Source organism: Cyprinodon tularosa, unplaced genomic scaffold (assembly GCF_016077235.1).
Source record: "Cyprinodon tularosa strain WSP-4 unplaced genomic scaffold, ASM1607723v1 ctg269, whole genome shotgun sequence".
NCBI classification, from domain to species: Eukaryota; Metazoa; Chordata; class Actinopteri; order Cyprinodontiformes; family Cyprinodontidae; genus Cyprinodon; species Cyprinodon tularosa.
Window position 1 is genome coordinate 440572 of NW_024038973.1, and position 24509 is coordinate 465080.

The window sequence follows — 24509 nt, forward strand, 5'->3', positions numbered from 1 at the left end:
CTCTAGTATTCCCTTGACTGTTTCCTTTTGAAAAAGAGATGCTCTTAATCCTGTATAGGGTCTTGTTGAAGTATGGCGCTAGCAAAATAATGCAAATTAACCCTTTTCAGAAAGATCCTATAGGATAGATGAATTTCTTTCTGTTGCTTAAATTCTATAATTAATGGCAGACATGAAGAGTTGGAGTGGTATAGGTGAAATTAAATCAAAAGAAGTCTTAACCTCTCAAAGGGCTGAATCCAGGTTATTGTGCCTTTCCTATATTTGTGTTGCACTATCAGTGATGTAGGAATAATTCAGCGTAGTTCAAGCAGTGAACTATCTCTGCCTATATCTTCATTATGTTGCAACATGTCATAGCAGTGACCTTTAGGTTGCACAAAGTGCAATCACACAAGCACTTTTTTGTTGCTTTAGTGGATCCAACTTCGTTGATGAAATAAACATAAATATGTTGCAGATTACAGCGAAACAGCTGTCACAAAATCAGGATGTTAAGGAAGGGTTGCTAGGGTTAGAAAATGTAACTTTAGTTTCATGTCACATCAAGAAAGAATTGAATGTGGCTGCGATGTGGTGTGAAGAAGAATTTCCGGCTGTCTTAGAAAGCAGCCATGATCCAGCTGTAGCTCCTGGACTCCACAAACTGGGAGCATCTCTGGAGGATCTGATAGATGTTTAACACCTATTCAACATTGAAATTGAATTGAACTTTATGATCTCACAATGGAAAAATTACTTCTCTCTGCATTTAATCCATCCCCTTTTGGGGAGCAGTGAGCTGCCATCGTGGGGCGGAGCAGTGTGGGGTTAAGGGTCTTGCTCAGAGAGCCAGACTGCAGGCTGTGGGGATCGAACCGGGTACTTGCAACCTTCTCAGAGCAAAAGCGCACTGCTCTAACCACTAGGCCAACAGAATCGCTCCATACCTCTATCAGTACCTGCATTCACAATTCATTTATTGTCACTCCTGCTGAGTGATCAGTCTTTGAAGAAAAAAAAAGCATTTAACAGTTTGACCAACATGTTAATTTTTCAGCAAGTCGCAGTCATGATGCACACCAAAAAACATGCATAGATAAAACAAACTTACAAAAATTACCAGTTTTGTAAATATTTACTAACCTCTGAGAACTAACAGGCCTTATGGGGACCCAAGGCTGGTCCTCATGTGGTGGATCCCCACTTAGACAGACAGTTTAGTGGCATGTTGTTAATTAACTTTAGGTTAATAGTCTTAATAGTTAGGGATAGGGTAAATATCAGGGTTAGGCATAAATGCAGTTAATAAAATGACTGTACGTCAATGTAATACGGATAGAAATGCACAGATGTAACACACATATTTTAAAGCAGTGCTGTAAATAAACATTTACATAGAAAAATAACGCAGGTGACATGAAGCCTCTTTTGACAAGATCTAGGGATGCTAAAGTATTAACAGGTTTTTTTTTACCGGCTTCCTGGGTGATTCTAAACAACCTCTAAAGGTAGTTCTCCCCTTTATGTTCTTAGCAGGACACAAGCATTCTATTGTTCATATTTTCTTTAATTCCTTATAATTTCCTACATGTTTAAAATTAGTGGATAGAATCCATTTACTCCACTCTTTTATGATCCATAAATCATTTTAAATGCCCCAGTGTAGACTTGCTCATGGATCTGTCACTGCCTATCACATTTTCTGTCAAACTGATTTTTTTTCTGTTAAATTACATATAAGTTGAAAACTACAATTTGTCGCATCAATGTCTAAGGTTAAACTAATAGCTCGCATAGTTGGACACTGTCTATATATTTCATATTTTTCCTCAAATTTAGTGAGAATTGGTGATTTATTCACTTATTATATTGCTAAAATTAATGTTTATTACTTATTTTAACATATGAATATTGATTGTTTTTCTTCTTATGTTTCTTTCTCTGTTCTGGATTGATCACTAATATGATGATGATTAATCAAAAATTATCCTTCAAACAGATTTAGAGGCTCAAATGCAAGGTGGTAAAATAAGGATATAAATTTTAACTTTTTATTTTCGAATATAAAATAGAATGATTGCAATGATTTTCGTAATTACAAATGCAGGTTTATGACAAAGACTTAATTGTAGAAGCATCTCCTGATGTAGGCTTGTGTTGAGCTTTAGAGAAATACTTGGTCAGCTGTGGCATGATTTTACTCAGTCCACTGTTGCCTGTTTATCTGCTAAACACATCTGCTCTAGTGAATTTAAATTCACACAAGGTATTAATGCCAAGCTGCACTGATAGCCCCAGGAATCCCTGGCATTTTAGAAGTAAATGCACCGGGCGTTGATTTGTAAAATGCCATGTAATGTTGAAGATGCAACATATTTTCAATCTTTAACTCTTTAAATAATTGAACATGCATTCAGAAAACATGGATCTATGTATCTATATATGCTATACATATTTTCGTATATTTAGTATCCTTGTCACCTAATGGTTCTCCTTCAGAGTAACTATAAGAAAGAAAAAGCAGTTGAATTTAGGACCTCTAGAAATAATGAAACATGAATATAAAGTCCCCTCTAACCTACAGTAACAAAGGTTAGCATTTTGCAAGGATTCATTGACACAGGCCATACCTAAACATATATTCTTAGCATTGAAATCCTTTGATGTGGCATTTAGCATCTTAAAATATTAGGCTGCACGGTGGGCAGTGTGGTTGCCTTGCATTAAGAAGGTGATTGCTTCCCATCCCGGGGTCTTTCTGCTTGGAGTTTGCATGTTCTCCCTGTCCATGCGTGGGTCCTCTGCAGGTACTCCGGCTTCCTCCCATTTTAAAACAGGACTGTTATGTTAAATTGGCCTCTCTAAATTGAACCTAGGTGTGAGTGTCTGTACGCATGGTTGTGTGTCTTTTGAGTGTTTCTGTGTTGTCCTTGGACAGAATGTTGACCCCTCCAGGGTGTAACCCGCCTCTCGCCCATAGGAGGCACCGGTGACCCCGATGGATGGATGGATGGATGGATGGATGGATGGATGGATGGATGGATGGATGGATGGATGGATGGATGGATGGATGGATGGATGGATGGATGGATATGTTGCAAATTAAACTGTCCAACATCAAAAACTAGGAAGGATGTTGCAAAATTGTATGTGGTTTTCAAATCCTCTCATCCTTCTGCCAAAAACATTGCAGCTATTTTTATCCATCTGATCTGGGGTTGAGTCAAAGAGTATGAAATCCTAAATACCTGTAAGCTTTTAGTCTAGATTTTCTGACTAAAGGGCTTCATGAAGTGGTAAATAAATGGGCTGGATAGAGTACTTTGCAGCCTGGATTGCATTAAGCAGAGATACTCAACTTTAGCTGATCCTAGTTTCACTTTACATTTTTTCATAAGTCAGTAAGATCAAAAAGATCACCCTGCAAAAGGGATTCTTTATTTTTTACTATAGGTTCAGAGAATATTTTTAAACAAAGGCACCGTCCTAATGAAGAGCATAGCTGGAAGGATTATTAGCATCTTAAACTGACAAATAAAGTGGGTAGGATAGCCACCATTACTAAAGTTTAATGTGTCACTTTAAAGAGGCCATAGAATGATTATATGGGGTATTTGGTGCTGGTCTTTAAGGTCTCTGGATAGGGTGTGTAACATTGGTTGGGCTGAAAATGGCATATTTGCTGTTCTGTGAGCCCTAATGCAAGCCTGGTTAAAAGCCCCAGAATGAAACGACAGGTTTTCTTCCTTTTATGGTATGCTCATGAATATCTAAATGAGCTGTGCGCTGATTGGTTGGTTTACAACAAGCGAAGCTGCTGAGCAAAGACGCATCATAGCAACAAGCACTCAATCACTGAAACATCGAAAATGATGATATGGTAGGGTGACCAGACGTCCTCTTTTTCCCGGACATGTCCTATTTTTCATACCTAAAAAAGTCCCCAGCGCGGGGACGGAGCGACCAAACCCAAACCGGTGACGGTAGCCTTGACAACGGCGACCCCATACTTCCCCCTGCCTGCCTTACTGGGGAGGCCGGGGCAGCATACTGTCACCCTGTCGTGTTCGGACCAGCCCCGGAGCTGATGGCATGGTTCGAATGCAGGTCTGGCAAATCGTCCTTTTAACTGTCCAATATTTTGAAAGCTGTCTTCGGATAAATGCTTAGAGGAAATGAACAGCTGAACATCAAACTTTGCAGGGATCTTCTGATAGACAAAAATAATCCATTGGTGTTGAGTCTTCATATCCTTGGGAAGACTGTGAAAAAATTTCTCTTTTCTCCATGCAGCGTGGAACACTGCATTTACGCCCGTGGTTCTGGCTCATTTTCAATAGATAAACTGCCTGCTTTGTAATTCTTGTAGAAGTTAACCCAACTGTAGCTGGTTCAACAGCTAAACTGGTGTCTTACAGTACATCTATCTCTATTCATATTCTATGGCCAGTGAACCAGTGGGCTGGTCTGTATATCAATTTTGGAGCGTGACAAATGTACAGGCCAGAACCAAATAAGGCAACATCCCTGAATTAACGTCAAGTTGGTGCTTCATTTGGATTCGCCCGTTTTCAGAGAAAGCAGGTGCCGATGGAGTTTGAACTTCTCTGTGCGTCCATTTCACCCACTGAACTATCGTTATTCATCTATGACAATGTTAACTCGATTTTGCATTCTATGACCCCTTTGATAAAAAAATATATACGCTAATTGTAACTCTAAGGTTTAAAGAAAAGATGTTGCATGTTTGCTAATCCATGGAGAGGGAGGGCCTAAAAAGGAAAGAAATGAGAGCAACTTGTTCAGAGAGCAACTAAATAAGTTTAGCCTTCCAAAAGTGTCTCTCCTGCTTCCTCTCTTGTTGCTTTACTGAACTGTCAACACTGTTTTATAACATTTCATTTCATTTAGATTTTTATTTTTTTGTCTCTTCCATTCCTTTGTACTCCGACTCAAATCTAAACACCCTGAAGATACTATAAAAAGCCAAGCGTTCTATACTTTGTTACAATGTCCATACTGAATGGCTTTGATATGGTGCATTCACGGTTTAGCTAAAGGTTGAATTTAACCTACTGGCTGATTTCTCAGTGCATCTCTACTTGTATCCCTGGTGTGCTGCTTTATGTCCTGGCTGTAAAAAGGCTTTTTATAGCAGAGATATAAATACCTTTATCAATAACCACACAAATAAATATTATAAACATCAAGATAAAGTCCAAGAAGGCAAAGCAGAAATGTTGGAATATATTGAGCAGGTGTTGTGTGAAGGGATATAACCAGTTTTCAAAAGCTTTTGTCACCCTTGTAGGATCCCCCTTTGATAACACCTACAGCACATTAAAGGTGTTTGAATGCAGGAAATAAATGTGAACCTCAGATCTTCTACAAGGTGTTTGACATTTGTTAGAATCCACAAAGGGAAAAGAATCTGTATGTTTAAAGCTTTTTTTTTCTGTGGAAGGTGCACATCATAGAGCTGTGGGGGGTTTTTTGCCACAGACTGAAGCACAAAAAGTAAAAAATGTCCCCTGTCTTCATCCTTATGAAGTACCATACAGAAATAGACCTCATCCATCCTGCCTATGAGTGCTATCTGAGATGGTCTCGTGAATAATTGATGTCGACAGAAATTCCACCCCGCTTGGGAAGGTTGTGGACGTACAGGACAGCCCACCTTCTCCTCGTCCTTCCTCTCAACAGCTCCGTCGGTGTAGTGGGTCAGGGCCTGCTCCGATGTGAGTGACTGAACCTGTAACTGACTTGGTCAGCCTCTTGTGTTCATGCACCACCCAGGCCTCGTTCTCAGGGGTATGTCTTATCTGTCACTGTGAATTCTGTCTCATATATAATTAAAACGAGGGTGCAGCTTTGCAAGATTCTCATAACTCCTCTCCCATCGGCCGCTTTGGGTTGTCCGTCTGCCTGCTTTAGCATATGTAGGATGTGATAAAAGTATTGATCATTCCTTCTGGGGGTCTGTCATTGTTGAAACATCTTCTCTAGCTTATGCAGCCACTATCCTTGTGTTGAAACTAGTAAATATTTTCAAGTAAAAATCAATAGATGGAAGACGGGATGACGGCTTTCAAATACTTTTAAAGCCTTTCATCACACCTCCACGTGTCTGAATGTCTATATAATACTACAGGGACAGAAGTCTGTTTGACAGCTGAGGGAAAGTTGTAAATTCTGTTTTTTCTTAAAGAAGCAAGTTCCTTAATCAGTCTCTACCCTGTTGTTGTGGAAGCTCAGCTAATTCCTAACAATACAGCATAATTATAATCACGATTTGGCTCTGATAAGCGAGTGGTGTTCTATTAAAATGGAATTACAGTCATTTTTAGTGCAACTATTTTAAAGTTTAAAGATAGCTAAATACTACCAAAGGATTACGCTGTTTACTTCATTTTCAGGCATTTCTTTTACTTTTGGCTTTATTCATTTATTATTTGCTGTTTCTTTTCAATATGACCACACAATTACAAATGATGACAAATAGCCTGTAATGATCCTAGTTCGGGATTTAAGACTGATTAAAACAGGCATTTATTCAAAATGGTACTATTTGATTTTAAATCTGTTCTATAATTATTTTAAGAAGATTTAAACAAAGGTTGACATATTCACTTTATATTAACAACAAAAATGTAACACCAGGATCACACTGACTATGTTTTGGCTGTGATGTATGCAAATGTTTAAAACCAGTGCGTACACTCACATTTGCCACGGTTTGGTGTGGGTACTATTACCAAACAGGAAAAGTCAGTTCTGGTGTTTTCAGAAAATAAATCAACCCACAAACTTATTCTAATTGGACTCTTGTTTTCTAAACAGTGAAACAGAAACCTGAGGAAATGGAGGGGCTGTCGGGGATGAAAGGTATAGCTGCCTGTAGATAACGGGTTCTCCCAGAGGAAAGGAAAATCTGATATGAGGCCTCCAAAATGTTTCACGTACTTCTGCTAGACAACTATGAGATACACAATGATGCCAAAAGTATTTGCTCACCCATCCAAATTATTGGAATCAGGTGTTCCAATCACTTCCATGGCCACAGGTGTATAAATTCAAGCACCTAGGCATGCAGACTGTTTTTACAAACATTTGTGAAAGAATGGGTCGCTCTCAGGAGCTCAGTGAATTCCAGCGTGGAACTGTGATAGGATGCCACCTGTGCAACAAATCCAGTCGTGAAATTTCCTCGCTCCTAAATATTCCACAGTCAACTGTCAGCTGTATTATAAGAAAATGGAAGTGTTTGGGAACGACAGCAACTCAGCCACGAAGTGGTAGGCCACGTAAACTGACGGAGCGGGGTCAGCGGATGCTGACGCGCATAGTGCGAAGAGGTCGCCAACTTTCTGCAGAGTCAATCACTACAGACCTCCAAACTTCATGTGGCCTTCAGATTAGCTCAAGAACAGTGCGCAGAGAGCTTCATGGAATGGGTTTCCATGGTCGAGCAGCTGCATCCAAGCCATACATCACCAAGTGCAATGCAAAGCGTCGGATGCGGTGGTGTAAAGCACGCCGCCACTGGACTCTAGAGCAGTGGAGACGCGTTCTCTGGAGTGACGAATCGCGCTTCTCCATCTGGCAATCTGATGGACGGGTCTGGGTTTGGCGGTTGCCAGGAGAACGGTACTTGTCTGACTGCATTGTGCCAAGTGTAAAGTTTGGTGGAGGGGGGATTATGGTGTGGGGTTGTTTTTCAGGAGCTGGGCTTGGCCCCTTAGTTCCAGTGAAAGGAACTCTGAATGCTTCAGCATACCAAGACATTTTGGACAATTCCATGCTCCCAACTTTGTGGGAACAGTTTGGAGCTGGCCCCTTCCTCTTCCAACATGACTGTGCACCAGTGCACAAAGCAAGGTCCATAAAGACATGGATGACAGAGTCTGGTGTGGATGAACTTGACTGGCCTGCACAGAGTCCTGACCTCAACCCGATAGAACACCTTTGGGATGAATTAGAGCGGAGACTGAGAGCCAGGCCTTCTCGTCCAACATCAGTGTGCGACCTCACAAATGCGCTTCTGGAAGAATGGTCAAAAATTCCCATAAACACACTCCTAAACCTTGTGGACAGCCTTCCCAGAAGAGTTGAAGCTGTTCTAGCTGCAAAGGGTGGACCGACGTCATATTGAACCCTATGGATTAGGAACGGGATGTCACTTAAGCTCATATGTGAGTCAAGGCAGGTGAGCAAATACTTTTGGCAATATAGTGTATCTGTGACACTAAGGTTTATTTCTCCTGTGTCTCAGTTTTTTCTCTGGAGCAGTAAGATGTACTAAAGCTCGATTTAGTCTCCTTTCATGTTTCAGAAAAAACCTCAACAAGCTCAAATATGATTCTCCGACTTCCTCTACTTTTTGTGTCTCCCTGTGATCCGACACAGAGAAATCAGAGAGCTCTCTATGAACTCAGTCTACTCTCATCCCAGCTTTAATATCCTTTCTGGAAAGCAATCAACCCAACATTCCTAGAATTTACCTCAGATTAAAAAAAAGTTATGCAACTCTTAAATACAGACAAAAGAATTAGATCTTGCTGTAAAACAAATGTCAGTAGGCTAAACACCTGGTTAAGATACGCTGACTGGGAAAGCTAACTAATATTCAAAGCCTTAAAAAAATGTATTGAAAATGATAATTTAAAACCAAAATGAAACAAGGAGTCATCACATTATTACCCAAACCAGGAAAAGACAAAATATATAAACATAATCAAGGCAAATGAATTCATTGAATGTAGATGACAAATGATTTACCTTTATTTTGTCCAATCGAACACAAAAGGATTTGGGACAGATTGTATGTGAAAACTAATCTGAGTCATTAAGGATTGGTCTAAACTAAACAATATTAGAATCAGTTTATTAAAGAAAAAAGTTGTTTTTTATTATTTCTACAGCATTTAACTCTATAGAGCATTATTTAATAATTCAAACTATTATTTTGTCTTCGGTAAAAGGTTTTTAAAAGTGATTAATAGGGGAAAAGATGGTTTGAATATTTTTCGAATATTTTGCCTATCATAAAGAAAAGTAAATGCATCCTTAATTCATGGCTACAGAGATATATCTATATTTGGACAGTTGCAGGAGTTTGCTCTGCAACGATTGTAGGTAGAAGCCTGGCTCCAGCTTTCAATGTGGTTGTTTCTTAGAGTAAGTGACTTAAACTGTATGTGAAGAGAACTGATGGTGATCAGAAGGCCTGGTGGCACCTGTTTACAGCAGCTTCGCTCCAGCTTTGGCTACAATGCGGCTTGCAATGATGGTGTGTGAATGGGTGAATTTTTTTTCACTTCATCATTCTACTAATGACAGCAAAGCGCTCTTACCATGCTTGACAGCTGGTTCATTGCTCTTGGCCTCTCAAGATCTTTTTTTTCTCATTAATTGATTTTTTTTTTCTTTCCTGACCATAAAGCTTCAAATGTCAGTCAAACTTGAAGGTTCCAGTTTTAGAGCAGGCTGTTCCCTCTTGAATGGCCCCCTGCCAGGCTTTGATGACATGTAACTTGCTTCACTACTGAAAGTGACATTAGTGTTTACATTAGTGTTTTCTCTGCACTTGTGACTTCATAAATGTATGAAAATGAACCACATCATAAGCCAATCACACTCTGCTTTTTTTCATCCAATCAAAGCATTCATTCCAAATACCAAAAGACAATCAGGAAATCAAACCGCTCTTGCAGTAATGTGGTCAACAAATTTAACCAGTTGAGTGTTATAAAATGGTTTCATAGTGGCTTGTGAAATTAATACTAATGTAAAATAGCAGCATGCATATGTATACAGTTAATATTCTTTGGATATACAATCAAAGTTTATTTCACTTTATATTAAGTTTAGCTAAACCTTACCTTTTGATTTTTTTTTAAACTTCTGCCCAGGGAAAAAATGCTTTGATTGGATGTAAAAAAAAAGCAGAGTGGTGCAAGCGGAGACACAGCCAAATGCACAGCTGGTGTTGAGTGCATGCAGAGATGGAACTGAGCATGAGGACAGTGGGTTGAGCGCTAGGACAGTGGGTTGAGCGCTAGGACAGTGGGTTGAGCGCTAGGACAGTGGGTTAAGCACTAGGACAGTGGTTCGAGCGCTAGGACAGTGGTTCGAGCGCTAGGACAGTGGGTCGAACGCTAGGACAGTGGGTCGAGCGCTAGGACAGTGGGTCGATCGCTAGGACAGTGGGTCGAGTGCTAGGACAGTGGGTCGAGCGCTAGGACAGTGGGTCGATCGCTAGGCCAGTGGGTCGAGCGATAGGACAGTGGGTCGAGCGCTAGGACAGTGGGTGGAGCGCTTGGACAGTGGGTTGAGAACTAGGACAGTGGGTGGGTTGAGTGCTAGGACAGTGAGTCGAGCGCTAGGACAGTGAGTCGAGCGCTAGGACAGTGAGTCGAGCGCTAGGACAGTGGGTCGAGCGTTAGGACAGTGGGTCGATCGCTAGGACAGTGGGTCGAATGCTAGGACAGTGGGTCGATCGCTAGGACAGTGGGTCGAGCGCTAGGACAGTGGGTCGAGCGCTAGGACAGTGGGTCGAGCGCTAGGACAGTGGGTCGAGTGTTAGGACAGTGGGTCGATCGCTAGGACAGTGGGTCGAGCACTAGGACAGTGGGTCGATCGCTAGGCCAGTGGGTCGAGCGCTAGGACAGTGGGTCGAGCGCTAGGACAGTGGGTGGAGCGCTTGGACAGTGGGTTGAGAACTAGGACAGTGGGTGGGTTGAGTGCTAGGACAGTGAGTCGAGCGCTAGGACAGTGAGTCGAGCGCTAGGACAGTGGGTCGAGCGCTAGGACAGTGGGTCGAGCGCTAGGACAGTGGGTCGAGCGCTTGGACAGTGGGTTGAGAACTAGGACAGTGGGTGGGTTGAGTGCTAGGACAGTGAGTCGAGCGCTAGGACAGTGAGTCGAGCGCTAGGACAGTGGGTCGAGCGCTAGGACAGTGGGTCGAGCGCTAGGACAGTGGGTGGAGCGCTTGGACAGTGGGTTGAGAACTAGGACAGTGGGTGGGTTGAGTGCTAGGACAGTGAGTCGAGCGCTAGGACAGTGAGTCGAGCGCTAGGACAGTGGGTCGAGCGCTAGGACAGTGGGTCGAGCGCTAGGACAGTGGGTGGAGCGCTTGGACAGTGGGTTGAGAACTAGGACAGTGGGTGGGTTGAGTGCTAGGACAGTGAGTCGAGCGCTAGGACAGTGAGTCGAGCGCTAGGACAGTGGGTCGAGCGCTAGGACAGTGGGTCGAGCGCTAGGACAGTGGGTCGAGCGCTAGGACAGTGGGTCGAGCGCTAGGACAGTGGGTCGAGCGCTAGGACAGTGGGTTGAGAGCTAGGGCAGTGGGCGGAGCGCTTGGACAGTGGGTTGAGAACTAGGACAGTGGGTAGAGTGCTGGGACAGTGGGTTGAGAGCTAGGACAGTGGGTGGAGCGCTTGGACAGTGGGTTGAGAACTAGGACAGTGGGTTGAGAACTAGGACAGTGGGTCGAGAGCTAGGACAGTGGGTTGTGCGCTAGGACAGTGGGTCGAGCGCTAGGACAGTGGGTTCAGCACTAGGACAGTGGGTTCAGCACTAGGACAGTGGGTTCAGCACTAGGACATTGGGTCGAATGCTAGGACAGTGGGTCGAATGCTAGGACAGTGGGTCCAGCGCTAGGACAGTGGGTTCAGCACTAGGACAGTGGGTTGAGCGCTAGGACAGTGGGTTCAGCACTAGGACAGTGGGTTCAGCACTAGGACATTGGGTCGAATGCTAGGACAGTGGGTCGAATGCTAGGACAGTGGGTCGAGCGCTAGGACAGTGGGTCGTGCGCTAGGACAGTGGGTCGAGCGCTAGGACAGTGGGTCGAGCGCTAGGACAGTGGGTCGAGCGCTAGGACAGTGGGTTGAGAGCTAGGACAGTGGGTCGAGCGCTAGGACAGTGGGTGGAGCGCTTGGACAGTGGGTTGAGAACTAGGACAGTGGGTGGGTTGAGTGCTAGGACAGTGAGTCGAGCGCTAGGACAGTGAGTCGAGCGCTAGGACAGTGGGTCGAGCGCTAGGACAGTGGGTCGAGCGCTAGGACAGTGGGTCGAGCGCTAGGACAGTGGGTCGAGCGCTAGGACAGTGGGTTGAGAGCTAGGGCAGTGGGCGGAGCGCTTGGACAGTGGGTTGAGAACTAGGACAGTGGGTAGAGTGCTGGGACAGTGGGTTGAGAGCTAGGACAGTGGGTGGAGCGCTTGGACAGTGGGTTGAGAACTAGGACAGTGGGTTGAGAACTAGGACAGTGGGTCGAGAGCTAGGACAGTGGGTTGTGCGCTAGGACAGTGGGTCGAGCGCTAGGACAGTGGGTTCAGCACTAGGACAGTGGGTTCAGCACTAGGACATTGGGTCGAATGCTAGGACAGTGGGTCGAATGCTAGGACAGTGGGTCCAGCGCTAGGACAGTGGGTTCAGCACTAGGACAGTGGGTCGAGCGCTAGGACAGTGGGTTCAGCACTAGGACAGTGGGTTCAGCACTAGGACATTGGGTCGAATGCTAGGACAGTGGGTCGAATGCTAGGACAGTGGGTCGAGCGCTAGGACAGTGGGTCGTGCGCTAGGACAGTGGGTCGTGCGCTAGGACAGTGGGTCGAGCGCTAGGACAGTGGGTTCAGTGCTAGGACAGTGGGTTCAGCACTAGGACATTGGGTTGAGCGATAGAACAGTGGGTTGAGCATGTGTCAGACAGATTTTGAGCCCAGGCATGTGATGTTTAAATACTGAATACCTGTCTGAAACCAATGGCACAATCATTACGCCATAGAATAGGGGGGCTTGGCAAAATCTGTGGCACGGACTATCCGCGGAGTAAACACGTTTGTTGGAACCGCTGGGTCTTAAATCTTAATTTTTCTGAAGGCTGCCCAAAATCTAAGGCAAAATTATGATTGGATTTTTTTATGACCTGTCTGTTAAAAGCATTTATTAGCTAATTAGTTTAATGTCAGGATATTGTAAAATATATATTTCATAGTGAGATGAAAGGACAGTAGAATAACGAAAGAGTGCTCCTCTTTTTTCAATCACTCCAACCCATATGGAGCATGTCAATTTCTTGTAATTAATTGACCCAAAAGCCAAGCAGTTCTGATCACACGAGGAATCAGCTCATGGGGCTAGAAGCAGTCATGCAGCAGATGGTTTGGCCCACACACAGCCTTTATATCAGTATCTTGGAGCCAGTCTAGGATTATGTGAAGAGACTGGAGCAGCTGGGACAGCCGAAATCCACAAAAGAACTGTGACAAGTTCTTAAGGATGTTTACAACAACATACCTGCCAAGTACTGTACCATGGTTAAGTCTTTCTGGGAGTATCTCTGCTGTTATAAAAATGTAACATCAAATGTCTTTCTAGGCTACAGTAATGAACCACTGAGGTCATGTCAAATTTTTTACTGTGATGTCAGCCTGAAATTAATTGACTCCTTAAAAAAAAAAAAAGTCTACAAAAGCAATACAGTTGAAAATTGGAGCGTCACAGTTTAAAGAAGTTAATAAACAGTGTTTCTGTTTTTCAGACTTATCAAAAATTTGTCAGGATATCAGTCATTTTCTTAGAGTTTACAGAGCACTTTTCACACACAATAAGTCAAAACAAATTGCTTTTCAAATAATTAAATGATGTTAAAAGAATTAATTAAATCAAGTTGAAAATGAGGCAGAAAATTCAGTTGAAATGTACAAAATTATGTAAAAATAGATTTGATGACGATGTTAAAGTCATTTTAGATAAATATAACTATTCCAATTGACTCCCAATGGCTTTCATTGCTTTTCAGTCATTTTCAACCATTTCTATGCCCTAAGCCTGACAATAACCCTAAACATAACCATTACACATACACAATTCCCACCTTAGCTATAAATCATCAAAACAGCTCATTAGGACCAGCAAAATGTCTTAACTTTACAATACCCAATCCTTAATTTGATGGGGAAATAAAAAAAAAAAGGTAATCAGTCTGATGCCTTGACAGGAGCACAGACACACACACCTAATGCTAATTTAGGTTAATCAATTCACCTTATACTCAAACTTTTGGACAGTTGGAGGAATCATTACTATTCCAAAAAACCCATGCATGCACAGGGATAACACAAATACTGCGTGCAGAAAGACCCTAGAAGACTGTGACCTTGCTGTGAGGCAACAGTTATACCTGCCACCATGCAACATTTACTCTGTAATTATTTAGAATAGAGGTATTCCCTCCTAAAACAATGTAAAGATAGACTATAATGACTGGGAGATAGATAGATATAGACACAGACAGACTTGTAAAGTTTTTCCTTCTCATTTTTGCACCTCTTTCTTATTTATTTTTTTTTTTTTAAAGCTCACCCACAGTAAATTACCACCTGTGCTGGCAGCATCACTGATCAGCGGTTCTTTTCAGCGTTTGAAGGAAGGTGTTTCTCCACTTGGGTTGTCACAGTATCACCTTTTCCACTATGTGATTCCTAAAAGAAAAATGTGTGAAAACAATCACTGGTCACTAATTTTAAAATATGTATTATTATTATTATTATTATTATTATTATTATTATTGTTATTATTATTGTTATTATTACAACAGGGAGACAGCCTTTGCCCCCAACAGCCTTAGCTTAAAGGCTGTTGAGGGCAAATACTCTCGAACCCAATTGTAAATGCACTCTGTGTAGCAAACCATAACACATCAAATCTTACAGACGATAATCACCATCATAATTATTAAAGACCAATCAACCAGATGGTCAGGCAAAATACAAAACAATAGAACATGCTGCACCTCCACTAGAATTTGCAGTTATGCCATTAAAGTTATTTTAAAGCTCCATTTGCCTTCTGCTCATTTTTATAGAAAATGAGCAGAAAGGTAACGTTGGCTTCATCTTGGCTGAATAAATGTTTAATGAATGAAGAATTGTTCAGGGAGGTATATGTTTTGGGACCTCAATTTAAGATTTGAAAAGGGTTTTTGAACAGAGGAAAAAACATTCTGTATACATCAGACCCCTAGAGTTAAGAGGGTGTACTTCCTCCTGACCCTGCGTCTTTTCCCAAAAAAACAATACCTCCTAAGGAAGCAAAAAATAAATGTAAGTGTGGAAAACTATGGAATTCTTAGATTGTATTGCAGATTGCAGATTACAAGGATTAACAATCAGAGCGACCATAACAGTGACGCACAGTGAGGTTTCTAGATTAGAGCTTCAGAAGTTGTTTTGGTTAGATTGTAAATGGTAACTGACCTGTACTTACAGTTATTAATGGAGTCCAAACAACCTAAAAGCGTGTCAAACTACATTTTTTCATTTACCCATTTATTCAGACAATAATGGTGGTAAGCCACACTGTTGCCACTGCTGCCTCAGGGCACAGAAACAATGCTGCCAAACAGTTGGTGCCTCCAGGCCCTCTGACCGCTGACTACAGGCAAATTTGTTGAAGTGTCTTGCCCAAGGACACAACTGAAACAGATGGAGCAAGGGACCTAAACTGGCAGCTGACTGGTTACAAGATGAATCCTTACCTGTAGCAACTCAAGCTACTTTAGTTAAACAATGTATTTTATGACCCAGTTTAATGTTAAGCTTTTATAATGTCACACCCTAAATGTCTATACATCTAGTGCTACATGCAATTTGCAATAAATGTATATATATATAATAAATGTTTCCATTTACTTTGATAAAGATAAAGAATATGAGACCATAAGCTTGTGTTGTGCATATACACTATATTGCCAAAAGTATTTGCTCACCCATCCAAATTATTGGAATCAGGTGTTCCAATCACTTCCATGGCCACAGGTGTATAAATTCAAGCACCTAGGCATGCAGACTGTTTTTACAAACATTTGTGAAAGAATGGGTCGCTCTCAGGAGCTCAGTGAATTCCAGCGTGGAACTGTGATAGGATGCCACCTGTGCAACAAATCCAGTCGTGAAATTTCCTCGCTCCTAAATATTCCACAGTCAACTGTCAGCTGTATTATAAGAAAATGGAAGTGTTTGGGAACGACAGCAACTCAGCCACGAAGTGGTAGGCCACGTAAACTGACGGAGCGGGGTCAGCGGATGCTGACGCGCATAGTGCGAAGAGGTCGCCAACTTTCTGCAGAGTCAATCACTACAGACCTCCAAACTTCATGTAGCTCAAGAACAGTGCGCAGAGAGCTTCATGGAATGGGTTTCCATGGGCGAGCAGCTGCATCCAAGCCATACATCACCAAGTGCAATGCAAAGCGTCGGATGCGGTGGTGTAAAGCACGCCGCCACTGGACTCTAGAGCAGTGGAGACGCGTTCTCTGGAGTGACGAATCGCGCTTCTCCATCTGGCAATCTGATGGACGGGTCTGGGTTTGGCGGTTGCCAGGAGAACGGTACTTGTCTGACTGCATTGTGCCAAGTGTAAAGTTTGGTGGAGGGGGGATTATGGTGTGGGGTTGTTTTTCAGGAGCTGGGCTTGGCCCCTTAGTTCCAGTGAAAGGAACTCTGAATGCTTCAGCATACCAAGACATTTTGGACAATTCCATGCTCCCAACTTTGTGGGAACAGTTTGGAGCTGGCCCCTTCCTCTTCCAACATGACTGTGCACCAGTGCACAAAGCAAGGTCCATAAAGACATGGATGACAGAGTCTGGTGTGGATGAACTTGACTGGCCTGCACAGAGTCCTGACCTCAACCCGATAGAACACCTTTGGGATGAATTAGAGCGGAGACTGAGAGCCAGGCCTTCTCGTCCAACATCAGTGTGCGACCTCACAAATGCGCTTCTGGAAGAATGGTCAAAAATTCCCATAAACACACTCCTAAACCTTGTGGACAGCCTTCCCAGAAGAGTTGAAGCTGTTCTAGCTGCAAAGGGTGGACCGACGTCATATTGAACCCTATGGATTAGGAACGGGATGTCACTTAAGCTCATATGTGAGTCAAGGCAGGTGAGCAAATACTTTTGGCAATATAGTGTATATCTGATTTCTGATGAGTGGATTCAACAGTAGCTGCTAAATTAATTGATCTGTTTGCAACTTAATGCCATGACTCTTAGAATACTGGTTTGAAGTTATAACCAGATAAACTGGTCCTGGTAGCTGTGAGTGTGGTAAGGATCATTTCTACAGGAAAAAAACTAAAGGCTATGGGTTGTTTTTTAATATATATATACATACAGAGTTACTTTCTCACATTCTTTGAACATCAAGTGCCTAATAAGGGAGACGGACCACCCCTTTGAGCAGTTTGAGTCCCTCTTGGAGCGCTGCCTTACAAGTCTTAGACTGTCAGTAATTGGATGTTTACCCTTCATTGAAGAAGGAAAGCTTTGAGGGATGAAGCAAGTGGAAATCCACTTTGCAGTCCGCTCACCAGGATGTCCCATAAAAGCTCCGAGATGTTCAGATCTGCTGATTGAGGAAGTGATGGAGGCCATTTCACATCAACCTCATGATCATGGTGCTACTTCTGAATGTGTCTCTCAGTGTGTATGGTGACAGTATTATTTTTGCAATATAAAGGCATGGCAAAAGGGGAGTGGAAGCACCTCGGGGTGTGCATGGCCTGAAAATGACCCTTCATCCCTTACCTTTTATATGCCGTATCCATGCAGAGAGATCATCAGGCATAATGATTCGTCTGAGATTGTTTGCCATCTCCGGCATCGTTTTGCTTCTTCTAAAACGTTATCGTCGTGTAGCTGGAATCACTCAGTAGGCCTGTTTTTATGCTCACCATGGTTACATGGCATCATGAAGAACAAGGAGGGTGCTGACCAGAGTATGTCTTAAAGTATACCAACTTGTCAGCCTTTTCAGTTGCTTTCTAACATTTGATTTCCAAGCATAACGTCAGCTGTAGCAAGTAGTTTGACGTTTTACTTCATTTGTTTACTTTCAAGAGAAAAAATATGTTAAAAAGCATTTGAGACTTTTTTTTTTGTACTATAATGTCACCCGACACTGACCAGTCAGCGCTGTGACAGTCCTTACAGTAACTATGCACTCTGTGTGTTTTGTGTGTTCAGGTGAGAGTAAATGAATCACACCGTTTCCTCTTCTCCAGTCTGCCAGACGACTGATGGAATCCATTCACTGGCGAAGCTAATAGCCGCCGTACGCCTCCCCCCTTTAGCGTGCACACACACTCACACAGATGCTCACCCACGCCCACAAAGCTTGTCCCTGAAGGACAGCCACTGCCAGTCCATCCCGCCCACTCGTCTCCGTTCTACCTACAAGGTTAATTTAGATGTGGATGTATTGAAAAGGTCATAACTGGCATGCTTCCCCACTCTGTGTCATAGCTTTCGTAGATTCCACACGAAGAAGGGTTGTTTATTTCTTTAGCTAGGAGCTTTTATTACACTCATCATAAAGCCAACCTATTGGGTTGTGTGATAATGTCAGTGTAGAGCTTGAATGTTTGTTAATATAGAAAAGCAACCTGAGCTAAACCACATGCTCACATATGACATTCGTCCAGCATGAAAATATTGAGTAAAATACCAATATTTCATGGTTTCTTGGTATTTAAACAAAAGAAAAACTGGATCTGACAGTTTTTAAATCAAAATAAAGACAACTATAGTAACTGCTGTAAATATGATAAGAAGTATTGATTATTAAGGTTTATCCCTTTGAATGTAGAAAGAAAAATGTAAAAAACTACAATATATGAACCATGGCCAGTTATTATGCAGTATATGTATTTTATAGTAATTAAGGGTTATCTTGTTTTATGTTGTGTTGTCAACAGGGAAGTATAATTTTTATGTATTTTTGCTACTTTAAATTATTCCAATAATATTAGAAGAATCATATACTGTAGATATATATTTACAGTAGATTTACAGTCGTGAAATATTAAGGACATCCTAGAACTGCCTGTGTGCATGCTGTAAATATTTTAATAAGTTTTATCCTTTTTATTGTGGAAAATAAAAAAAGGAATATAACTAGACAACTTCACACTTCCTTAATGTTGTGTAAAATCTCGTTAAAAAAAATTATTGCTGGTGAAAAATACAATTTATTTCCACATGGTTAAAATTCTTTCGTAGTTATATGGAGAGTAATATTTAGTAACTTCTAGGAGCAGTTTTACTGCATCATAGCTTTACTTTTATTTGACTAATATTATGAATTATACATTTCTGGCTACTCAACTATTGACAAATAACTTCACTGAATGAAGAACAAACGATTCAGACTCTTCTAGTTTGCTCTAAAGGGAGTCGTGTTGTTGGTAAATTAGCTTCAGTGTTCCAATGATATTTTATATCTTCTGTTATATTTGGAGTTCTCTGGTAAACACAGTAAACAGTAGATATTGTTGCTGGAAGACATTCCTAGTCTTAAAATGATTAAATTATTTTTCTATTTATTATTATTTTTCTTTATGATTACATCATTTTGATCAAATTACATCAGATGTTATGATCAGTAAATCTATTTACCAATATCTTTTTCTCTTACTTAAGTAATTAAAATCACTGCTTCTTACTTTAGTACAATCTTTGCCTGATTTACCTGCCTCTTTAAAATTACACATGGACGTATTTCACATTAGTTACACATGATGAGCACATTATTACTGCGCCATCATTTTGAGGGAAATTTGCCCTTTTCCCCAGACAATAAGTCTGTTGTTCTCCTGATTGTTATAATGACAATGAAAACCATGCTGAGATTAGTATAAAAAGACGATATCTTGAAAAGGATAAAAAAATGTCTCTAAATAATGAAAATCAACGATTTATTATTTTAAAATATTGTCTAAAATGGGAGGAAATTGAACACAATTGCAGACATTTTCTGGTCCGACTGTGAGCTCACCCTAAAAAGCAGACTGCAAGATGCTGTAAAAATGTCATTACAGAACCTACAGCAGGTTCTTGATACTGTTGATTTGAAAATACATGCGTCCACATTTGGAGGAAAACTGCTTACGCCACCCATCATGGGAGGCAGTCTTGGTTCCCTGGAAAACTGGAAAGTCTGCCCGAGACAGGCCAGATAGAGATTAGGAATTCTGGAAACACATTCCTTTGATCGCTTATTCTAAACTGATCTATTTATTTATTTACACAGAAACAGAGGAAAGCAAATATGGCATTCAAGTAAAAGCATGGAGCTAAAAGTGTGAGGATTTATAAATCTTTAATTGCAGCAGGAAGCGGTACACTCATATTACAGAATCCACCTAGAATCCTACCACCTAGAAAAGGTAGCTTCAATTAAATGTAAGATCATATGTAAGAATGAGAGCTGGAGTGGAATAATCCTGGAAATTATGGAAAATCATATCCTAACCTTAAACCATATATAAACATTATCTATGTATTTGTGTTATACCTTTCTGCAGAATTTTCTAGATTTAGACCAGTCAATATTAGAATGATATAGAAAATAAGCATAAGTTTATATCAATTAGTCTGATACAACCTATTTGATAACTACTATTAGTTCATCTACAGCTGCTCTAAAACAAAATAAGGAGATTAAAAGTGGCAAAAGGTGTCATTCTTCAACATCTGACACACTAACAGTTCACACAACCAGTGCAAGCCTGCTTTCCAACTATGCAGAAACAACAGGCAAAAAGAAGTAATCATTCTTGCCTTGATGCTCTTATTTTATATAAAGACCTGTTAACCATCCCAACATTGTTACTGACAATGTGAACAGTTTTGTAGGTAAATTAAAACCTATGCTGCTAATTCTGATCAATAAGAACATGAATAAATGAACACAAAGTTTTCCCAAATACTAGATTATGGCAATTATTGTGAATATTTTGGATGTGCAATACTAAATGCTTAATTAATGTAAAAGACCTTCTAAACAGAGCATTCTGTCTTCTATAAGTCAACATCTGTCCACTTGTACCACACACTGTTTTAGGCCTGATGCCAGCTTGGATTATTTAATACTCATGTTAAACTGTGCAGCAAGTTGCCTAAGCATCATCTAAAGCCTCCTGTTGCCCTATAGTATGTAGTGAAGTCTGACCAGCACAGCTGGTTTTATCCACATCTAACTGTTCAGAGGTTTTGCATTGCATGCAGGCATTTATAGAAGAATCATCTCAGATTTTGTTAAAACCGTCTAGGTTTAGATAACTTGTGAACGCTGTGCCTGAAAGGTTTAAAGCTGTAACTGTGTGTTTGAGACTGTTTTAGCCTGAGTCACTTCTCCTTTTGAGTTTTGTCCCCTTCTCCACAAAGTCAAGGCAGGTTAATGGGGTGTCGCCTTTCCCTACAGGGCACCATGCTACACAATGGCACCTTGGTGTTTATATTGTGGGTCCCAGTACATCACACTGCGGCGAGTTTAATTCAGAAGTCCTTGACAAGTTCAACAAGCTATAATTCTTGGAAATACTCTAAGCCAAAACCTGTTTTTAAGCTGCTCAGGTTCAGTCGCTAAAACTTTCCACTTGGCAAAATTTGAATCTCTGCCCTCACAGTTGCTGAACCTCTTTTGTAGCTTCTCATTCACAGCGGCTGAATTGTCTCCGTGTCCTCTCTCCCTTTCTTCCCGTTTTATTTCAACTTTGCTGAATCTTGAAAGCTCCTGCCTGCCTCCCTCACACACTTCCCTGTCTGTGAAGCAGGTGAACACCCACACACTCACACCACCACACATCTACGCTTCTGACTGGATTTTTAAATCCATGACAAGGAGCCCTCACTATGAATATCAAAGACTCGTATCTGAGAGCATGTAGGCATGACTCACACACGGGGCTCTGTCTTACCCCCAGCAGGCCACCTGAGCGTCCAACTCGCTGGAAGTGGCAGGGGTTACAGAAGGACGGCTGATCAGACGGCAGCGTGTCTGCGGCGTGGGTGGAACTCGACTGCATTTGTCACTCAGCCATGTGAACATATGAAAATCCCAGCAGTGTGCTGAGATTTCCAACACACTCAGAAGTCCCAGCCAACTCCTGTTTCCATGGGTCATTCTCTTGACGATAGGAGAGCCTGCGCTCGCCTCAGCACTATGTCAAACCGCACAAGGCGAATGTAGAGGCCAGAGTGGCTGTGACAGCTACAAAGTGGCTGAGGGAACTGTGTATTTTAGTCAGTCTGCTTCAAATAAAAGGGGCTGCTAACAGCAACAAATCACAGCTTTGCAACGCAGCAGCTTCCCCTCTGTGATGGAAACCTTTTTCATTAGTGTTCTCTTTTTACATGTCTTGTTCCCTGGATGTAGTATAAAGCGCTTGTTACACTATTGATTCAGCACGAAAACCTCTCAAGGCATTAAGTATTTCTTCAGTTTGGAAAAAACGCAGTAACATGTTGTGCCTACCGCTTCGTGTGAATAATAATGTTCACCCCTGGCCTGTCAGGAGCTGCAGACCTATTTATATGGCTGCCGAGCTATACCTTTAGCTGATGTGCATGCTGCAGCGGTGCAGGTGCCTGTCTTGTGCAGCAGGCCGGGATGACATGTGAATCGCAGCAGCCGAGAAAGCCCCGCTTAAGTGGAGGCAGTGGGGAGAAGCCGGCAAGAGCCAGGAGGCAAACAGACAAACAGATGGACAGGCTGATGCCAAGCAGGCAGTGGAGCAAATAGATTGTGCAGCATGGTGAACGGACTCAGCCTACCAAAGAACAACCGAGAGACGCAGGGCCGCGGCAACGCTGTCAGCTGCTATAATTCCTACAGATAGGATGGATACGTGGTAAATAGGACTCTCATCTTTCTTCCTCCCCTCATCTGCCCCTGTCACATCGTTCATTTGATATGTGTTATGTAGGAGGAGGGAATGTCAGTCTTGCTAAATGGGAAAATGAGCAAACCTGTATATGTGTGAGAGGGAGAGCAAGAGGATTAAATGCAGAGTTGAGATGGGTGCTGCAGGTGGAAGAAGGCTGTGGGACACAAGGGACTTTACTGTGTGAAAGACTAGATTTGCTTAAATTTAAACTGCTATTGTTGCAGTTATCAATTCTTTGGTGTTTATAATGTTTGACTTCCAAAAACTCTGCATAGTGGAAGCAGCTTATTCTACTCTCATGTCTCAAAACTCTTAAAAGTCTTTAGCTTGTATTTCCCTGAGGCTCCAGGCACATGCTCACTGGAGCAGTAACCTTTGCTTTAATACAGGGGGAGCACGATTTTAACTTTCCCTTGGAGTCTTTTCTCTAAAATGTGAGTCCAGTTTGACTTAGTTGTGTTTTCCCTGTCTCACGCTCTCTTTCTCTCCTATGGAAAACATCTAGCTGTGTGTGAGTCAGACACAAAACCAGCCTTAAGAGCTGAGACAGCCCTGTCAGATCTGTCTACTTGTGTACCTACACAGTTTAATGGGTTGTCTGTGTGCATCTGTGTGTGTGTTTGTCTGTGTACATAGGTAGAATGTAAGAAGGCCCAGCCCAAGGAGGTGATGTTCCCACCAGGTACGCGAGGGCGAGCCAGGGGTCTGCCCTACACCATGGATGCCTTCATGCTGGGGATGGGCATGCTGAGTGAGTTGGTTTCAAATTTACTGTCAATAACTTACATACATGAATACATTATTGTGAAGTTGATAGAATAGGATGCATTATCAGACAGATATGTAGAACTACTTTCTGCAACCTCTGCAATGTCTTTCAGGGTATGTCTACAATTTATCAAAAGGAATTTTACCCCTTCAGCTTTTCAGACTAGGGGGCTGCCACTGTGCAGCGCCCGGGGAGCAATCGGGGGTTAAGGGTAGTGTTGCACCGATACCGATACCAGTATCGGACGGGGCCCCGATACTGCCCTAAAATGGTGGTATCGGTATCGGTATCGGCGAGTACCACCAAATAGGGCACCGATACCATTTTGAGAGCCATATGTTTATTCAACTATTGTCACCCACTCCTGGTAGGCAATAAAAAGTTCTACTGGATTCACTTTGTAATAGATTTTTTCCTGCTTCACAAAGGTAGGCAGCAGCTCGACAAAGCCATGATGGCAATTATTTTACATTATTATGGTATCGGTATCAGCCGATACTGCACAGCCAGGTATCGGTATCGGGACCAAAAAATGGCATCGGCGCAGCACTAGTTAAGGGTCTTGCTCAGAGACCCAGAGAGGCAGTCTGCGGGAGTGGGTTTCGAACTCACAACCTCAGGATTCCAAGGTTGTAAGCTAAAAAACCCACTCCCACTGATTTGGCAAATGTGTTGTCCCAACCATTCCATCCTTGCTTTGACTGTCTGTTCATGGTCATATATCTGCCTGAGGCTGACTCTTCAGTCTAGTCTCATTTTTTTTGCAGCTTCAAATAGGTTTTCATTCCTATTTAGCTTTTAATAACCTGACCACTTACCGTCTGCTGAAGATCACCACTCCCACAGGATTAAACTATTACTGTGCGTCACCAAAGAGATGAGTTTTAGGCTTATTTGCAACAATATAAATCGCAGAAAGTTTTAGACTCATCCATCGTCATCATCAAACTCCATATGTTATCTCTTATGGAAAAAAAGCTAACAAATATTTTTATGGCTTTCTTTCCACAATGGTTGTCT

General features: G+C 42.0%; 1 protein-coding gene across 8 annotated transcripts in view; it reads left to right on the forward strand.

The window, feature by feature from the left end:
* LOC119786222 (RNA-binding protein Musashi homolog 2) overlaps window positions 1-24509 on the forward strand; it is a 387008-nt gene that overhangs the window by 277004 nt on the left and 85495 nt on the right. For all 8 annotated transcript variants that reach the window (XM_038289416.1, XM_038289417.1, XM_038289418.1 and 5 more), the window contains exon 9: window positions 23357-23471. In XM_038289416.1, the coding sequence (XP_038145344.1) occupies window positions 23357-23471 (115 nt within the window). The remainder of the gene's footprint in view (window positions 1-23356; window positions 23472-24509) is intronic.